Source organism: Hyperolius riggenbachi, chromosome 7, assembly GCF_040937935.1.
Source record: "Hyperolius riggenbachi isolate aHypRig1 chromosome 7, aHypRig1.pri, whole genome shotgun sequence".
Lineage (NCBI taxonomy): Eukaryota > Metazoa > Chordata > Amphibia > Anura > Hyperoliidae > Hyperolius > Hyperolius riggenbachi.
Genome location: NC_090652.1, coordinates 253,854,376 through 253,874,549, shown reverse-complemented (window position 1 = coordinate 253,874,549; position 20,174 = coordinate 253,854,376). Strand labels below are relative to the sequence as shown.

The 20,174-nt window shown below is 42.7% G+C and overlaps 1 protein-coding gene across 3 annotated transcripts in view; it reads right to left on the bottom strand.

Moving 5' to 3' along the window:
- Positions 1-20,174, bottom strand: part of ITGA6 (integrin subunit alpha 6) — a 130,508-nt gene that overhangs the window by 15,767 nt on the left and 94,567 nt on the right. For all 3 annotated transcript variants that reach the window (XM_068245525.1, XM_068245526.1, XM_068245527.1), the window contains exons 11-23: positions 19,942-20,003; positions 16,721-16,869; positions 15,530-15,676; positions 15,286-15,398; positions 14,041-14,230; positions 12,646-12,729; positions 12,384-12,463; positions 9,721-9,798; positions 8,236-8,338; positions 6,422-6,595; positions 4,906-5,007; positions 3,429-3,539; positions 3,245-3,343 (exon numbers count right to left, since the gene is read on the bottom strand). In XM_068245525.1, coding sequence (XP_068101626.1) covers positions 3,245-3,343; positions 3,429-3,539; positions 4,906-5,007; positions 6,422-6,595; positions 8,236-8,338; positions 9,721-9,798; positions 12,384-12,463; positions 12,646-12,729; positions 14,041-14,230; positions 15,286-15,398; positions 15,530-15,676; positions 16,721-16,869; positions 19,942-20,003 — 1,492 coding nt within the window. The remainder of the gene's footprint in view (positions 1-3,244; positions 3,344-3,428; positions 3,540-4,905; positions 5,008-6,421; positions 6,596-8,235; positions 8,339-9,720; positions 9,799-12,383; positions 12,464-12,645; positions 12,730-14,040; positions 14,231-15,285; positions 15,399-15,529; positions 15,677-16,720; positions 16,870-19,941; positions 20,004-20,174) is intronic.

The window sequence follows — 20,174 nt, the reverse complement described above, 5'->3', positions numbered from 1 at the left end:
ATACCAGCTACTGTACACTGGGGCCACTATACTAGCTATGCTGGGGGCGACTATACTACCTACACTGAAGGAAGCTATACTGGGGCCACTATACTAGCTATACTGGGGGGCCACTATACTAGCTGTACTGGGGGGCCACTATACTAGCTGTACTGGGGGGCCACTATACTAGCTACACTAGGGGCCACTATACTAGCTACACTGGGGGCAGCTATATTAACTACATTGGGGGCCACTATAGTAGCTATACTATACTTATAGTGTAACCCAGTACACATTTAAAATCCAAAAAATGATCTCATATAAGTTGCCCAGTCTCCAGTTCCTACCGGTTTCGGCCTTGCGCCGTCATCAGGGAACCTGATTTTGGATTTTAAATGTGTAGTGGGTTACACTATAAGCTTTTAACTACTAAGGGTCCCTGTCAAAAGGACCCTGGAAGTAAGTCATTGTATATGTGATGTAGATTCAGCTTGTAATAAATGTTTATGTGATTCTTGGATGGAGAAGTGACCTTTCTTAATTTATTTCTGGTGATGGTCACTGTGGAAATATGCTTTTGAGCACTGTGGGGTTACTGCAGATGCCGATTTGAGTACCAAGCGCGGTGGATTTGTATGCATTCTTCTTGGAACCGATTGTGGATGTGGTTTATCCTGAGCAGCCGGTGGAACATACACATGAGATAAAGTTTGGATCAGCGCCTGTATATACTACAAAATACGTGACTATCCTGGGGGCAACTATACTGCCTATCCTGGGGGCAACTATACTAGCTATCCTGGGGGCAACTATACTAGCTATACTGGGGGCAGCTATATTGGGGGCCACTATACTAACTACACCGGGGGCAACTATACTACCTTCACTGGGGCAACTAGCTACCTATACTGGGGGCAACTATGCTAGCTACCTATACTGGGGGCAACTTTATTACATATACTGTGGCAACTATATTAACTATACAGGGGGCACCTGTACCTGACATTACCCGCCGTGATGCGCTTAGTATGCCACACTAGCTCCTTTCCTTTTTTGGGGGGGTGGGGTGCCTCATAATACCCAGCACCGGGTGTCAAATGCCCTAGGTACGCCACTGCGTAGCAATAGGGGATGTAGGGGATTTTGGAAATCTGTACCGTGTGATCATTATACATGCAGTGGTGGCAGGGCAGTAGAAGAAAAATCTGAGAAATGTTAAAGAGTAACTGCAAAAATAATGTAAGGAATAAAATTGCTTATTTTACAATATTCATTTAAAAATTATCAGCCAGTGTTTGCCTATTGTAAAATCTTTTGTCGCCCTGATTTACAATTACAATTTCTGAAATGTATCACAGGTGGGGACATCTTTAGGTCTTGATTCACGGAGCTGAACGATCGTGCACGTAAATCTTCAGGTGATCTCTGCGGAATGTTCCAAAGCCAGTAGAAAATAAACCTGGTCTCCCAGAATGCTCTGGAAGGTGAATTCGGCCACTATGAAGCCGTCCCGTCAATAGAGGGCCGGCTTCTGCTCCTCTCCCCTTCTCCCTCCCGCCGTCCTTAGAAAAATACGTGCAGAGCACATACGACAAAAGTAACTCACCAAATCACAATCTCCATGGCAACAGTGGCGTCATGTGACCTGCCGTTATTACATACCAGCGTGTCACATGATGGCACCGTTGCCATGGAGAACTCCGCTGGAGAGTGCAATTGCGTGAGTTATACCCAATCCATTCTTCCGTCGGGAGGGAGGCGGACAGAGAGCTGCATTAGCAGAGGGCCGCATACAAAATTGCCATAACCCTGCATAAACTTGGAAACGTTTGCATCTCATTGATCATCCCCACATAGAGCAGCAATAAAAATCCAGAAGACGTTCTTGCCACACTATCCAAAACTCAGATATCATGTTTCCTGGAATTGGCCTTCAGAAACCTGAACAGCTGACAGCTACTGAAGATCAGAGCAAGGTATAAATGACAAATATTCATTTCATTATTACAGCCAGCCACTCTTCACGGGGTTCCGCTTTAATATGGAATTGTGCTGCCACAAAGCATGTCCAGGCACAGATGTATTCCCACTTTCATCTACAAGCACTTTCAATAAACAGGTGTTGTCCTGAGACAAAAGGCAGGCAACCACAATGGAGTTCCCAGAAATAAATACCCTGTAATGGAGTGCCTGATTAGCGGGTTGAAGTTTCAAACACTCCCAGGTCCTTTTTATTTTCTGCTTAGTTTTACCCAACATGATCCATACTAGCAAATAAATTCCCCATCCCGCTTTTTTGTTTTCTTTTTAGAAAATGTAAATCGATCTAGGCTGTGTTTGGAATGTTAGTTTGGAGTACTTGCCGAGCACTGGCATTTAAAAGGGGTACGTGTGAAAATAACGTTGAGTTACATATAGTTACAAGAGCCAAGATAGACTGGTGGATGTTGATATCAGCCACCTAAACCATAAGCTGTTTGCTTGTTTTTCTTGGGGGGGGGGGTTAAAAGGCTTTTCTTTTTTTTTCATCGTTGGAACGCCTCCCTACTGACTGCAATCAGTGTAGATAATTGCTCTCTAAACTGAGCCACAGGCTGTGATTTTACCACCATGCAGTAGATTAAACTATTTCCTGCAACTATTGCCAGTTTCACTACCACAACATGTATTATAAACAAAAAAAGACATGAGCCAACCCAGCCTAATACTGCCTCATAAGGTGTACAGAATGGTATCTTAGGCTGTTTATTATGCAGAACTACCCCCCCTCCTCCTTTCCTCCCCTGAACAATCTGGGCGACCAGAGATCTTTTTTACCGGGTTTATGCTAGCTACACACAATGCAATTTTCTGACAGATTCACTGTCAGATCGATTATTTTCAATATTTCCGATCTGATGTTCAGATCGAATTTCTGGTCACTTTTATGGAAAATGGATTGGAGAATCAATCGGAAATCAGGTCGGATATGTTGGAAATAATCAATCTGACAATAAATCTGTCTGTGATACATTTTAAAAAAGAAAGAGGAAAGCTTTTACTATGGGCAATTACTGACTAAATAATTTTAAAATAAATATTGTTAAAAAAAAAAGCAGTTTTATTAATTATTTTGACTTTAGTTCCTTTTTAATCATCTTATATCACTTCTGGGGCTTCCAACCTGTTCCACACCATTTATGAGCTCAGCGCATGCACACTGCAAATACCTATTAAAGCAGATGACTATAATGACAGGTGAATCACGTGTGATGTTCTTTACCTCGTAAGCCTTGTCTATCATTTTGACGTTCGCGGCTGCTGTATCAATGCTGATTGAAGCTTTCACTAGAATGTCCAGATAATTCATCTTGGAGTATTCCTGGCAAGGACAAATAAAAGAAAAATAAATGAGTCAACAAGCAGAGAGCTTTATTAATATGCAAAACAAACCAGAGAAGACTTGCCTCTAAAAAGGTGCTATTCCACAGCCGTGACCGAACAATAACAAATGCATTACTGTCCAGACCCTGGAGAGGGCATCGGATTTTAACACATCTTGCATGGTTATTACAGTCCTATGACCAAGAGCAAAAACACTGGCATTATTCACACTAGCAAGGGGAGGAATAATACAATTTATGAGAAATATTTAACATAAAAGAAAATAATGTATTAAAGCATACTTAAAAAGCTAAAATACTGACACAGCATATCAGTTAATGCAGGCGATACTGGCAGCAGGGGACAATCTTACTGGGATGGGAGAGGGGGCTACAGGAGTCGGTTTTGGTGGGTCAGTGGGGTTCAGTGTCTCTAGAGCAGGAGATGTTAGAATCGGTGACCACATAGGAGGATTGGGAAGAGGTTACAGTGACTGCAGAGATGGAGAGGAGGCACTGAGTATCAGTGACTACAGCAAGCTGAACACATAACAACAAGTTAACACATAACAACAATCAAGTTATTGAAAAGGGATAATTTGCATATTTAGTGGTAGTGCATTGTGGGTAACCACAAATGTTCATTTATAACTCAATTATTGCAAATTTCTTTCTGTTTTAAGACGGCAATTACACCAAGCTTTGCTTTTTTTAGTAGGAGGGCTTTTTGGTTCCTTTTATACCGCTATACATTCTTAGTAGTTTGGGTCACCCTGAGCTGCTTGGTTACCAAGTTATTTAGGTGATACCTTTGATGACTTGTACAGTATGGAAACATGAATAGCTGAATGTGCCTATTGTCCACCAAGGATTTGTACTTTGGAAGGGCAGTTTCAATAAACAGGTAACAAGTGTAAGCCCTGATGAAAACTGCAGTAGTTTGGGAGCCGCCACTGAAATACCAGCATTCAGGGGAAATTTGGGCGCCCGGCAAATATCGGGCACTGGGGCAGTGCTGGTATGTCAATTGTGCAAAAATTGTGTTTTTGCTGAATTTTTTGCGGCGATTTGAAGTGGGTTAAGGTTAGCTGTTGGGAGCGGGTGGTTAAGGTTAGGTGTGGGTGGTTAAGGTTAGGTTTGGGGGGTGGTTAAGGTTAGGCTTGGGGGGTGGTTAAGGTTAGGCTTGGGGGGTGGTTAATGGTCGGCCTGGGTGGGTGTTTAAGGTTAGGCGTGAGGGGGTAGTCAAGGTTAGGCATCAGTAGTGGGAGAGCTCAGTGTGAGAATAGGGTTACTTTTAGCTATAGTAAAATATTGGTATGTATTACCGATATTTTACTAATTTTCACAGTAACAGCAGAATATTGGTAAATTTACCAATATTCTTACATCAGGTTTACATACCGCCCTTTTTGCTTGTACCCCTAGACACAGCCGCAGAAGCAATTCACTTTTAAACAATAGAGTACCTGAATACCTGAGGCCAGCAGCTGGGACAGATTACCACATGATGCTCACGGCTGCTCTACTCACACAGCAATAACTGTAAATTAGAAAAACTCACCAGCTTGAGGTATTTTCTCTCAGTGAAAATGGAAAACATTTTGTTATCCACATCGGTCTGCTTTTCACCTATCTCCCGCCTGCTTCGACTTTTACCAGATTCCTGTCAGAGAAGAAAAAGAGCATGAGCTTCCACCACGGGACTTACCAATAAGACCTGATTTGCTAAAATATCTTCAGAGACCTCCAAGTATCTGTAGTGAGGATATCACGGGAGATCCAACAGACGTAAAAGGAACAAATTAAAATATTTTTACTACTAAAGTGGTCTGAAACTCTGACATAACATTAAAAAAAAGTGTTTTCCTACTTTTTATTACTCATACAGTTATCATATTTGATTTTGTGCACAAGTAATACCGAATGTCTACAAATTACACGTTTCCAAAGTGTAGTTTATCTTGCCCTGAAAGCTGCCATTGCATTTTATTCCAGCTGCTTTTTATTATAAATTAAAAATTTCTAGTGAGCTGTTCTGAACTGTGTGTGTGCTTGAAGCACAGAGAGCTTCTCAAAGTGTTTTTACTTGTTACACACAAATGTAATAACATTGGAATGTAAACAAAGATACTGTTATCTCCAGTCTGGATGCGGATTTCAAGCTGAATAGCCTTTCCATGGCAGGACAAGGTGCTGTTTAAAGAGGAACTCCAGTGAAAATAATTTAGTAATAAAAAGTGCTTCATTTTTTACCATAATTATGTATAAATGATTTAGTCAGTGTTTGCTCATTGTAAAATCTTTCCTCTCCCTGATTTACATTCTGACATTTATTACATGGTGACATTTTTACTGTTGGCAGGTTATGTAGCTGCTCCTAGCTGTTTTGGCTGTTAGAGACAGCTGTAAACAGCTAATTCCTGTCTGTGAACCTTGTCACATTGTGGCAGTTTGCCCAGAGTACCGCGGTACTCAGGGCTTCTTGTGGGAGGGGTTTCAGCACAAACTCAGTCATACAGCGCCCCCTGATGGTCTGTTTGTGAAAAGCATTATATTTTTCATGTAAAAGGGGGTATCAGCTACTGATTGGGATAAAGTTCAATTCTAGGTTGGAGTTTCTCTTTAACTGTTTTAATGATGTTCTGCTACAATTTTTTTCTGGGATAATAGCTTTAAAGCTGTAAGGAATCTTTTAGCGCAAAGTAGAAATGCTGACTTTAAGACCACTTTAAGAAATAAGGGTTTGCCAAATTCACCTGGGGCATTCCATAGTTATTAGTGGTTGTATAATTGCAGTTGCATTTTTTTTTATAAACTCAGAGGGGGCCCAGGTTTATTACAAAAGAAAAAAGGTCTCACTGCCCGAGATGGCAATCACACAGTTGCTGATTTTCCTACCCTCTAAACATCTCCCAATATATTTAATATGACCCAATAAAAAAAGACAGTCCAGGTTTGTTGGATTACTTATGAGAGACTCCCTGCCCTGCAGGTGTGTGGAAAAGTCTATGTCTATCATGTTTATAGTATAACATGCTATTCAGTATGTAAGTCCAATTCAGTCAGGGGCTACTCACCAGCAATCTGAGCTTGTTAATTTCCTCGGTTGGTTGACAGGACACTTTATCAAGACCTTTGGAGTCTATTTTCACAATGTAAAGTAGCCATTTTCCATTGTTGATCTCTCTTGGCCACTGAATGTCCAAAAAGGCTGTCCCAAGTGATTTAAGGGGTCGGCCAAAATTGGTGATCTGTAAATAAAAAGAAAAAACTTGAATACTGAATAAATTCCACCCAGAAAGAGACATCGTGCCAGTAAAACTGTGCCAGGATACAAAATGGTGGGTCCTGTGTGTTGAGCATAGCTTAGGAAGGTTAGGATATCGGGTATAGAGAGATTATCAATTGTAGGGGAGGAAGTTACTGTTAGCCATCAGGAAGGGGTTAGCCAGTAAAACTGTGCCAGGATACAAAATGGTAGGTCCTGTGTGTTGAGCATAGCTTAGGAAGGTTAGGATATCGGGTATAGAGAGATTATCAATTGTAGGGGAGGAAGTTACTGTTAGCCATCAGGAAGGGGTTAAGAGTCACGTAGGGGAGGTTAAGGTTAGGCATCCAAAAGAGGTTAATGTTGGGTGGTCTTGGTTCAGGTGTCAGGAGGGTTTATGGTTTATTAATGGTGGGGAGTTTAAGGTTGGGCATCAGGAAAAGGTCCATCTATTTACTTGCTAAAAGACTCACTGCAGGTCTATGTCTACCTCTGACCTACGTGGAAGCATTTCCCCACAGATCACCAGCATTTGAAATCATATAGTACACACAGTGGCTCCCAATATACAAGACTGATACAGGCACCTAACTGCTGTACTTCCATGCTACAATGATCAAAGGGTAACTCAGCTATCAGTAACAATTGATATACTGTATTTTTGTGGACTATAAGACTCACTTTTTCTCCCCCAAAGCGGGTGAAAAAGTCACTGCGTCTTATAGTCCAAATGCAGGGAGTTCCTGACTTGTGAACGCCTGCCAATACGAACCTCCAACCCGCTGCAATGTTGGGGACTCCCTGTATTGTGCCCATGCAGAGGACACAGTGGGACACAAAGGAGGACACAGGGGGGACAAAAAGGGGCATAGAGGAGGACACAAGCAGGACACATGTGGTACACAAGGAGGACACAGAGACACAAGAGGTACAAAGGGGATATAATCCACAAGATGCCCCTTCACCATGGATGCACCAGGTTTAGTATACATTTTTTCCCCTGGTTTTAGTCCTCTGTACCTAGGTGCATCCTATGGTCAGGAGCGTCTTATAGTCTGAAAAATACGGTATTTCAGTGCTGTCATCCAATTTTCTTATTTATTTTATTAAAATTGGCTTTTCTCTTTAAGTCGGCTGCTGATATGGCTTTCTTCAGTTTGTTAAAAATTTAAACAAAGCTTGCTTGAAACTATAGCAACAGCATACAGTCTGGTACACAAGACGTCCCTGAATTTCAATCTCCCTGTTTGTTTCACTACCTCAGTGGTCCATCCAGAAGTGAACAAATAATAACAATAATGAATTATTATTATTATTACACATTTATATAGTGTATCTGGGTAATACAGCTTGTTAAAATACTTGCAAGATATACTGATCCCCTGATTGTGTTTTGTTAGTTAATGCAGAGTTAATACGAGGTTGCGCTTGAAAAATGGAGAAACTTGTAGTTTTTAAAGTACTGAGTATTAAAAAAAAATACTCATGAATGGCCATATTAACATTAATATAATATTTTAAAAAATGCTTTGAACTGACAAAATGCTGAAGCATGACAGTATGATCTTTTCTCAGTAGAGGGAGCTCTAGGCTCATTGTAAGAGAGTATGTTACGCTACTCACTCTGAACTCAAAGTTGACTAAACTTCCAACTTCGTCCTCTGTTTTCATAGCACTTTCCCCAACTACTTTTCCTCCGAAATACACCTGGGATGGTTCAGAAACCCTGATGAAGACAAAACATGACCAGAGTGAATATGCTACCATATTACAATGACATGATAAAGTGCACTTTGCATCCAGAAATCCTTTTCATATAAGACACCTCACTGCATATAAGGAAGTCCATATCAACATTAACAAAGACCCTCTGCAGAAATGTAATTAGAATTTATGGCTCCTTCCTGTTTACAATAGGATTAAGAACACAGATTTAAGCCTCCCTTGTAGAATAAAAGAAGTTATTTGAAGCCGCTTCTCTTTGAGGCTGGCTTTACACTTGTGTGGTGTGATGCCTTCTGTAGGAAAACCGCACCAAAACCCCTTTCACATCACCCTGCGGCAGACTGCGCCGACAGAGTAATGTGCGTAGGCCCGCCCCCTGCCTAGTGATGTTTTTCCTGCTGGTCGCACCATACTAATTAAATGCGTTGCCATAGACCTGCATTATAGTATAATCCGCGTGTTAGGCACGGATCATGCGGTGACGCACTGTTGACTTCACGTCAGGATTGCAGCGATCTGAGAACTTCTGTTGCACCAAATTAAGTATAAGTAAGTCTCCATAGATTTAATTTACTTAGCGGGCCTGTTACGGAAAAATTTCTTAACGCAACTTTACCACAATGCAATAGTGTAAAAAAGGCCACACAACAGTAAACTCCTTCAGCTGAGAGGATGAAGTGACTGTGCACACCAGGATTAAATTGCTGTGAATTCTTTCTGTTCTGAGCATAGTGCTAACATCACCAGCAACATGGCAGCCCCAGGCAGGCATAAAAAGGCAGACGATTCATTTATTTGACTGGAGTATGCTGTAAAGGTTTTCTTAAAGTGAACCTCCGGACTAAAAATCGACTCAGCAGCACTGAAAAGGCTTGGTGTTTCGTTAACAGTTTCACAGCATCAGAACCTTGTTTCTCTTATACAAGCCTCATTTTTAGCTGCACAGAAGAAAACTGCCCGGGCTTTTTTCCCCTGATGCTGTGCAAAGCATGATGGGATTTCTGATGTTGTTGTTTTCGTTTCTCTGTTTTGGTGCAATTTTTTTTTTCACATTTTGAATGTGACATTTGAAGCCTAGCGTGCGCAGCTGGGAGGGGTAATCAGGACACAGGACAGTTGGAACTGTGTCTCCTGCTCTTTGTCACCTCCTTTCAACCAAAAAGATGGCTGCCCCATGACAAAGATGGCAGCCCCCATGAATCACAAACATTTGCCTGTTTTTTTAAAACAGGGTGGGTAAGAGATTATATTACGTATCTATTCTAATTAACATAACTAATGTAACTTAATGACAGTATGTTTGTTTAGGCTGAAGTTCCCCTTTAAGCTAACCAGCTGATGTTTTATTTAATTATCACTATGCATAGTATGTACATCACGTACCCTGTTAATGAAAGCAAAAGTTCAACCACTACTTTAGCTGTAGCCACCACTGGGCCTAGGTTAGCTTGAGAACTCGTCCTGCAAAAAAAAAAAATAAAAACAATGAATACTTCAAGTATATAAAGAATGTTAACATTTAACTTTTCTGTATTATTTATTAGTAGTGTGGTGGACAATCTGGCTGTACAATAAATATATATGCCTGTCTATGAGCACATGGAGACATCTTTGTTATTGTTTTCCACATTATCCTGCAGCTCTACACTGTCCTAAATGTATGTTAAACACATAAACAAATTGGTTTTGTGGCCTGGTCTATAAAGCAGAATCATGTCCAAAATACAGCTTTAGTTCCTACAGATTTCCCACATTATGATGACTATTAAAAAAACCTCCTGTTTACAAAATGTGCCTGGAATGGTTAATAAGCTTACCTTCACTTTTCACTGGAGCCTTTTCATGTGAATGTGCCAAAAGGAAGCTGCACTACACTCAGCTTACTCTGCTTTGCAAGAGATTTGACTTTGATTTATGGATGAAAGAAAAATGTGTTTGTCAGTAGATTAACTGACTATGACTACTTAAAATATTGGCCAAATACTGTGTTGGGGACATGAGCCTTTGTGTTATGTGACAGTTATTGACTTTTGTTTCATGTACTCTGTAAAATGCTGCTGAAGATGTGTCAGCACTATACAACAATTAGAGGAATAATAATAAAATAAAGTAGGCAAGTTATAAAATGCTAAATAATTGAATTGGAAAAGAAGCCTCTTTGCCCATTCAGTGCCGCAGTAACACATATCAAGGGTTGGTGACCGCAGAAACTGGACAAATGTGACCAATCAAACAACTAATCTACAGCAGTTCACTGGCCGGCATTTATGTCAACACATTTATAAATATCTGGTGTAATGGCCAGCCATGGCCCGCAGGTGTAACAGCTGGAAAGCCACAGAGGGGCTCAGAACTGTGGAGGATCCCTTAAGGTGCCCATACATGGTACAATTTTTCATTTTTTTTTTGATTGGATAATTTAATTTTATTATTCCGTTAGATCGAATATAAAGATTTTTCCAACAGGTCTGATCTGATTTGTATAGAAAAAAACAGGATAATCGTTTGTTTTTCTTGATCGAAAAGAAAAGATTCTTTTCCACTTTTATTCGATTAGATAGATTTGGTCGAAAAACTGGAAAATCGAACATTTATATTGCACCGTGTATGGGTACCATTATACTTACCTCTACTCACCATCCTCACCTCACTACATTTCAGGGCTTCCCACCCCATAGTAGGTGGTGTAATGGCTACACAAGTTATGAGTGAAGACTACAGTACATTGATACATGAAGGGATCATGGAGGCCACATGTTATACGACCACAAGTAGGATGCCAGGCCACAGGGGTTACCACAAGGGGAGGAGAAAGAGGAAGAAGGGGTTGTGAATCAGACTTTTGCACGAGGGCCCGTGTTTATAGTTTTGCTCCTGCCACAGGCTCTGATATCCCTGCAATGATGGAGAACTCCAGACAGTCCACCTGGGAGCCCTCATTTACTCATAAATATTTCCAATAAGTCGGGATCTGGCACACCACACAGGGCTGTTTTATACTACACACGATTTTGCTGCATTTTCTTATCGCATGCAAATTGCAAAGCGCAAGGACACCAGCATAATAATGAAAATCCCAGGAAGGCTTTTATACTAGCAAGATCCGACTGCAATCTGTTTTCACCTAATCGCCAAACTCCTTCATGCTGCATTTTTTTTCTACATTTCTCCTATCTATAGCATGCAGTGAAAATTGCGAAACACAATTGCTTTGTACAGACTGCAAAGAGATCGGATTCTGACTGCACTTTTGCTAATTGCAGTATAAAAGAGTCCTAACTCCATCTGTATGATGATTACACACTTATGATTACACACTGCAACGTAAGCGTTACAGACTACCCAGCAAGCTCATGGTGAACCAGAACTCCCAAGAGTGTGTAAGGGGCTACAAAGGGCCAATAAGCCCTCCTACTAATATGTTATGCAAAACAAAAGTTTGCCTTTTAAGGCCTTGTTTCCACGAGCAGTTGATAGGCAGTGAAAACCGTCTCAAACTCTCACAACTGCTGCCTGGCAACTGCTTGCTGCTGCCTGGTAACTGCTTGCTGCTGCTTGGCAACTGCTCACTGCTGCCTGGTAACTGCTTGCTGAGCACACAGTTCAACTGCCCATGGAAATGAGCCCTAAAACAGAAGGTATTTGCGATTATTCAGGTTGGACTGAGCACATAAGGCATCCCACGATGCATCACTGCTACCGGGAAGTGTGCAAATCATCCAGTGTTGTCCCTGTAAGCTAACCAAACCTCCAGAACCCCTGGAATGCAATGATGTGTCAGCTTGTTAATTTTACAGAGGCACACTAATTCAACATGCATACAGACTGTTTCGGATTGGTTGATCCTCGTCACTGCATGTCATGAATTAATGTGGCTCTATGGGGTAGGCCTTGAAGCACCCAGAGTTACAGATTACCCAGAAAGCTCATAGTGAACAAAAACTCCCAGGAATGTGTAAGGGGCTACAAAGAACAACATAGTAAGCATATTGTAAACTTCTGGTAACTGCAACACTGACGTCATAGCAGCAACAAAAGTTACATACGTTTCCAAAGTGAGTGGGATCTCCAGCTTCGTGGTGTCAACTGATATCTCACTGGTGCTCAGAATAATATAAAAGGACACCTGGGAAAAAGAAAAAAGCATTCACTATCATTTACACTTACTGTAGCTATAATGTTATGCTATCAATGACATACTATTACCAAAAACATTGCTAAATATGTCCCAGTAGCTAATAACAAAAAGCTCAATCATGTTTCGTGGAGATTATTTTTAAAATGAAAGTTTGTACTAAAAACACTTACGTTCGCGTTTCGCTTGAAAGGGTTTCCAAGGTCACATTCCACTTTGGAGCCGTTAGGATTGGAAGCGCACTGTAACTGCCTGTCCTGTATTGCCATAAAAGTAAACAATCATGTTAAAGATCATTTAGCACAGAACAGAGGCAGGGCAGGGCCACACATCAAATGCCAGCCGTGCTTCTCCTCTGAAGATCACAGATGCAGATTCCTCACTGAGCTGATAATAGGGCATTATCTCACTGTGGATGTGGATGGGAAAACCTCTAATCCCACCAGACCTGCAGGATTTACTGGGAGAAGATGACAGGCATGGAAGGTTCTCATGTGACCCCAGATAAAGTAGCATTCCCATAACATGTGCATAAAAAAGGGCTCGAGGGATTGCCGCTAGTAGAATATCACTCACATTACCAGTATTCTACTAACTACTGGATTCCCATAAAATATCGGTAATCTACCTTAGGCCATTCCCCCTTTGACCTAAGGCCACATTGCAATCCTTACTAGATAACCTAAAACCCCATCTACACCATACAATTTTTTGTCCGATTCGATTCATCGATTCGATTCAATCCAACATGTCCGATCGGAATCAAATCAAATCAATGAATAGAATCGGACAAAAAATTGTATGGTGTAGATGGGGCTTTAAACACACTGCCTCTAGGTATCAATATTGTACACCACCCCTACTCTGTTCCCTCCCTATTCCTTTAGAATGTAAGTTTGCAAGGGCAGGGCTCTCTCACCCTTTTATGTCTTGAAATGTATTATATATTTAATTCATCATGTTACTTTTGTCACTGTAATTACCAGTTCTGTATTTGTACCAGTTCTGTATTTTGTCTGCATTATTATGTAACCCACGTTTATTTCTTACTTTGTACAGCGCCACTGAATATGTTGGTGCTTTATAAATCAATAATAAAAATAATATCCTCCGATATTTTACTGTGACCAAACCTGGTTAGGTTTAGTCATTACTCACACACAGAACCATCCATCTACCATGCATCCCTCTGGTGGCGCCTAACCCTAACTCTCTTGGTGGTGCCTAAACCTTAACCTTCCCCCGCCGCACAGCAGCGATTTGCATAGCGGGCATAGATCCGCAACATGCTATACATTAGACACCTAACACTAACCCCCCTTCCCCATGTCACCTAACTCCCCAGCCCCCCACCCTCCCCCATCAGGTGATGTCTAACCCTATTTCCCCTAATCTGCATAGCAGCAAGACTCAGTGCCTGCTATTACTTCAGGCACCTCCCTGCACCCAAATTTACTCCCACTGCCGCAAATCACTGCTTTTATGACGGGAGCCTATGGCAGCGCCCTTTGTTTCAAGGAGCCGTTTTTCCCTGTTTTGCTCATAACTTTGCACTAGTTTTTACTCACAGGCTGAATTGTCAGGTCTCTGACTGATGAGTAAGACAAGGTTTCTGGTATGTTTGCAACAAGCCGGGCTTCATGGGCATCGTCTCCGTCTTTCGTAGGATTGTTTGGGTCCGACGGCATGTTTGTCACTGTGACATGCAGGGCGATATCCTTCTGATTCTGAAGGGTCAGCACAGGAACATTATCCTCCCTGTGTTGTAATAGAAACAGTTGGAGTTAAAACAGTTACCTTTTGCCAACCAAAGCTGCAGACATTAGTACTCCAACCAGAGAAAGTCCCTGGCAGTCTTTTTAAATAGAAAAAATCTGAAATTTAAGTGTACCCGAGCAAAGGTTTGGGTCCGATAGGGGGATGGACGCACTATAGAAGGACACAGAGGCTGGTCATTGTATACAGGATATGCCTCTGTGTCCTAATAGGATTTTACAAACCCACCTCGAGCTCTCTTTAAAGGGAACCTGAAGTGAGTAAAATTATTTAGAATAAACACATGACGTAGCTGCAAATGAATATTACATACTAACCTCACCGTCAGTCCCTCTCAGAGACTCACCATGTTCTTCTTACAGTGATCCCTTCCAGTTCTGACAATAATTTTGTCAGAACTGAAATATACCAGTTGCTGTCAGTTATATATCAGCAGCTGTCGGTTACAACTGAATGTGCAAGGTAATGTCCATGTTTCCTAATGGCTCAAGTGGGTGATATTACAGTTTAACAGTGTGCTGACCAGGAAGCTGTTATGGGGTCACTGCCATTTTTAAAATGGAGGATGGAGTATTCCATTGATCACAGTGGACAAATGGGATGCAGGAGAGGAGAAAGAGAATGAGGAGTAGACTACACAGGAGGTACGTATAACCTGTGTATGGTTATTTTAACTTTTTACTTTAAGTTCAGGTTCTCTTTAAGGCCAAGTACAGGCGACACATGGGATTCATAGGCTAAGAAGGAGTTAACAGTTTAATAAAAAAAAACACTTATTTTAACCTTTAAAAGTGAATGATTGCTGCTGTAGCAAATAGGAGCAATCATCCATTAAATTGGTGCACAAGCATTTTTTCAGTTTAATTTCTTTTTTTTCAGTTTCAAAAAAGTGTGTGGTATTTTTTAATGCATGTGAGTCTCACGTCCTGGGATCTACAAAGAGGCCAATTAGGTAGCGTGAGACTCACATAATGGGATCTCAAGTGGATAAGGAACACATAAGGTCATTTTAGGTGTATTTCATAAGATTAAGATACCTCTGCAGTTCGGAGAAGTTCTCTTGTCCATCTCGAGTTAAGAACCTGTACGATATCCTCATGTTGCTGTTGCAGACATTGTCATCTCCACATCCCTCTTTCAAAAATTGAACCTAAAAATAATTCAAACTCAGCTGATCAATAGAGTGTGTGAGTTTGTAGAGTGTATATATAGGTGTCCCCCGACTCCCTCCAACCGGGCATTAGCAGCCTTTCTTAGAGGACGTTACCATAGATGACTTACGTCTGCAGTGATGGTCTTTGGCTCATTGGCATTCTGGATCGGTACAAGATCGGGCAGCGTGGTGCTCTGCCTCTTCACTCGACGCACATTTACAATATCCACGGAAAGAGATATGGGAATTTGACGCAGTTTGTCCTTGATCTTTTCCTACAAAAACAAGAAAATGGTTTGACGCATATACTGTATATATACAGTACACTGAATATTGCATGTAAGTGAAATGTTTCTCCTGAACTTACCCGAATGAGCCTGGGTATATATAGCTAGAGGAACAGATTAGCTGCCTTACAGCATCTCATGGCAAGAAGATATTTCTAAGGGATATGGGCTATAGCCATACACTAAAGCTTCGTACACACGCTAGATGAAACTTGACCAAGACGGCCAATAACAAACCCCTCTGCCGAGAATCCAGTGTCCCCCCATGGCATGGTCATCCATCAGCCAGGCAGATTGATTCGGCCAATCGAGAGCTTTGTTTTTCCCAGTTACTCCCACCACCACAAGACGTCACAACTGTTCCGTTCCATTGGCTCTCTCTCTCCCCCTCCCGCATAGGTGTGGAACACGTTGCCATTGTGCACACTAGTGAGGCATCTGCACACTCGGCTCCCTAACCCCCCAACACTTTGGTTCCCCTCCCCCCCCCCCCCCTGTTGATGTGGGTACATGCCCGTCAGCGCCCCTCCGCTTGGGCTTCAGCAGGAATAGCCGAGCCTAATCGGGTCCCGCCTGTGCAGTAAAGCGGACCCGATTAGGCCCAGCTATTTCCGTCAGAGCTTGAGCAGAGACCCTCTACTGCGCATGTGTGCAGCAGCAATAGTAAATATTATTGTCACTCTGTGTCCAGGGAGCCAGGGCTGGATCACCTCTGCTGAGAAGGACAGGGGAAGCCTGTTTAGGATCCATAAGCTTCACCCTCTGAAGGTAAGTACCCCATAGGGGCTTTTTTTTTTTTTTTTAAAAAGATTCTCTTTAGAGGCCAGTATATAGGTAAGACTCTGCTGCCTCCCACTCAGGTTGTTCACAAGTGGGATGTAGGAGCTGTATCAGCACAAATCTGCTTTACTGTGGTAACAGCTCTTATTTATAAATCCAAGTTTTCACTCAACTCTTCACTCCCCCATCAACTCAACTAATTTCTCTAACAACGCTGTTCTACCAAGAAACCCCTTCCTTCAATGTCCTTACCTGGAGATGAAGCGTGTGTGTGAAACACTTCTGTGCGTTCTGTTGTCTCAGGATGACTTCTCCTGTTAGGGGCTCTGGGACGTTGGCGATCCTGGATGACAGACCCTTGCTTGTCCTTTCACTTTCAACTTCAAGCGTATACTTTAGAGCTGAAAGAAAACATTATTGCTTGATGTAGATCACTACCGACCAGTAAAGGGATGTCAATAAAGCTTTATAGGTGGACCTGCTTGCACGAATACTAGGTGAAACCACATTATTTTGGACACCCTGGAGCTTATATTGGAATACAGCTGCTCTGAGTTTGAGGGATGTTATTGCTGCCAGGCAAGAAGGGCCCCGATGTTGTTGTCACACATACATGTATACACGTGCCTATATGAATATATACCTTTATGCAGTATTCACATTTTAGCATCTGCTAAAACCTTTTCAGGGGTTAATTTATGGATAGTTAAAAGTGAACTTGTGTTACCAAGTCAACAGAAAAACTGTTAATGATGCCACACATATATCAACAGCAATTGTTCAATGGCATGTATGATTCATTAGGAGACACTGAATGAACCTAAAAGATGCCATACTGAACTTACCTGGGGCTTCCTCCAGCCCCCCGGAGTCCATGAGGTCCCTTGGCATCCTCTGGGCCCCTCTCCATTCTTTCGCTGGTGGCTCCGTTAACTGCGCAACCCGGGCAGGAGTCTTGCGCAACTGCGCATGTGCGGCCGTCCGCATGCCTGTCTCCATCGCGCTCCTGTTGCCGTGAATGTTCTGCGCATTTCATGCTTTCGAAAACAGTTGCGCACAACTCCCAGCCAGGTTGTGCAGGTAACAAAATGGCTAGCAAGAGAACAGGCGGACTCAGAGGACCCCGAGGGACGTCGCAGATTATAAGGGGCTGGAGCAAGCCCCAGGTAAATTCAGTATTGTCTTTTTAGGACTGTTCAGTGATCCTTTAATATGATCACATCTTTGCAAAATCCATTGTAACGATCGGTGTCAGCACGCAGAGAGAATCTGATTATTGGTGATCTGCAGTATCACCAAGAATGCAGATATATACCCGATTATGGATGATCTGCAGAATCACTAATAATACAGATATAGTACTAACCTCTGGACACCTGTATGTAATCGTAAGTGTGTTTGGTGTAACAGTATAACTTTGAGTAACGCACCTGCTGAGCAGGTGATTTTAGGCAGTATGGGCAATACTGCTCTTAGAGAGTACAGAAACCTCCCAGCAGCCTGAGACTCTCCAAGGGGTGGAGTCAGGCTGAAGGTAGGAAGGACCAGAGAGTGAGTGACACTTGAAGGTGGATGTCACTGACAGATCTGGAGACTATCTCTTAAGGGGAGAGATAGCTCTCGAGGTCGGGCAAGCCAGGTCGGCAACTCACGGACAGACAAAGTACAAAGACAGAAAGCTGATTCAGTATCCAAGACAGGCAAGGTTTGGCAACGGAATATCAGATATGCGTGGTACCGAATCAGAGAGCAGAGGAATAGTCAGGAAAGCAACAGGTCATAACAAATATCAAACAATGCCTAGTCTTGGGTGTGAGGTCTGTGGTCTCTACACCCTGGAACTAGTCTGATGTATAACAGAATGATAACACAAGTTCCCTAGTCTTGGGTGTGAGGTCCGTGGTCTCTACACCCTGGAACTAGTCTGAAGTAAAACAAAATGATAACACAAGTAATCTGGCTCAGTGTGAATTCCCAGGTCCTCCTGGTTCAAACACACTGTTGGATCTGACTAAGGTCTGAGTGCTTCCACGTGGTGATCGCAACGGCAGACAACTTGTGAGTGGCCAGCAGTAACTATATATAGAGCAGTGCTCTCTGGCGCCACCCCTAAGTGATGAACTAATGGTTACCAGCTCTGAGATCAGCTGACCAGCCTGGTCAGCTGATCCCTCCTTGGCCATCATAAAAGTTCTGCCTCTCAGCGCGCGTGCGCGTATTCCTGAACCTATGTGCACTAACAGACTCAGCCACACCAGATGCACGCTGCTGTGTGCAACCCGCCGCGCTGGACGCGGAACCAGCCACCTTGCTGTCCATACATGTGGCGGCCTCTCCGCGTTCCCTCAGACCATCAGACGCACGCTTCCGCGTGCAAACCGCCGCACCGGACACGGAATCAGCCGCCTTGCTATCAGCACACGCGGCGGCTTTTCCGTGTTCTCTCACATCCATCTGATAAGATAAGAATGATTGATGACTCGTGATTGTCTTCAATAAAATAAAAATGTTTTACTCACTGAAAGAAAACCTTATCAAACAAATTATTTTCAAACATTCAATAATTTTAGATTCTTTTGTGACCATTTTAAAATTGATAGTTCGGCCGCAATTAGTCTCGGTAATCTGTCTCAGACACGCCAGTCGGCTCTCCTACACATGCACAGAGGGGGGCGATTTCTTCTGGGTAGTAAAATCACTGAAAAATCGATTTGTACAGTGATTGAAAAGTGACTTTACATCTTTCCTATACTTTGTATTGAAGCCCAAATGCTACAAAAGTGCTGCAGGACCTGCTATTGCAATTTGGGGTAATTAACAGTGACCAGGCGTCCCGCTTTACCTGGGACATGTCCTGAATTCACAGTCCCCTCTCCTGGGCTGTAGTTTGTCCCAGGAAGCATTACGGGTTACACGCCGGACGTCCCTGCAGTGGGACTTTGAATGGCTGTATGCCCCAGGTCTGATCCTCCCTCTTCAGCCAATCAGTAATGTAAAGGCGTGACCGCATACACAGTAGCAGCTCTCTCCCCCTCCCCCAGCGTGCTGCCTGCCTATGAGCGTGACATTTCTGTCGACATCAGACTCAAGGCAGCAGCACCCAAGCCAGCCAGGGCACAATGACAGAGGAGGAACAGAGGAGGGATAGCACACTTATCACAGGTACCACCCAGCAGCATCCAGAATCACCCTCCCACCCAGCAGCACCCAGAGTCACCTACCCAACAGCACCCAAAGTCACCCTCCCACCCAGCAGCACCCCGAGTCACCCTCCCACCCAGCAGCACCCCGAGTCACCCTCCCACCCATCAGCACCCGGAGTCACCCACCCAGCAGCATCTAGAGTCACAACTTCTATATAAGACATATCAATACTCATTTTGATTCAAACATTTCTGGCGTGGATGAGCCCTGATTAATAAATAATTTTCAGCCATTTGCCAGGTACAGTATGTAAAACTTAATACACTTACTCAAAGCTGGATTGTAACCATCTGGAAGCGCAGTATACGACAGACAGCCTTTAACTTGCAAACTGAAAAAATAAGAAATACATATGTTAGAAAGTTGAACTTTATTTAGAGAATGTCTAGTAGAACTAAAGCCTTTGGAAAAACAGCCACCCTCTGTACAGTGTGAAGAAACTGTTTGTAGGGTTATTGTTGTGTCTAAAGCCTCGTACACACAGACCAACCTACTGCCTGAT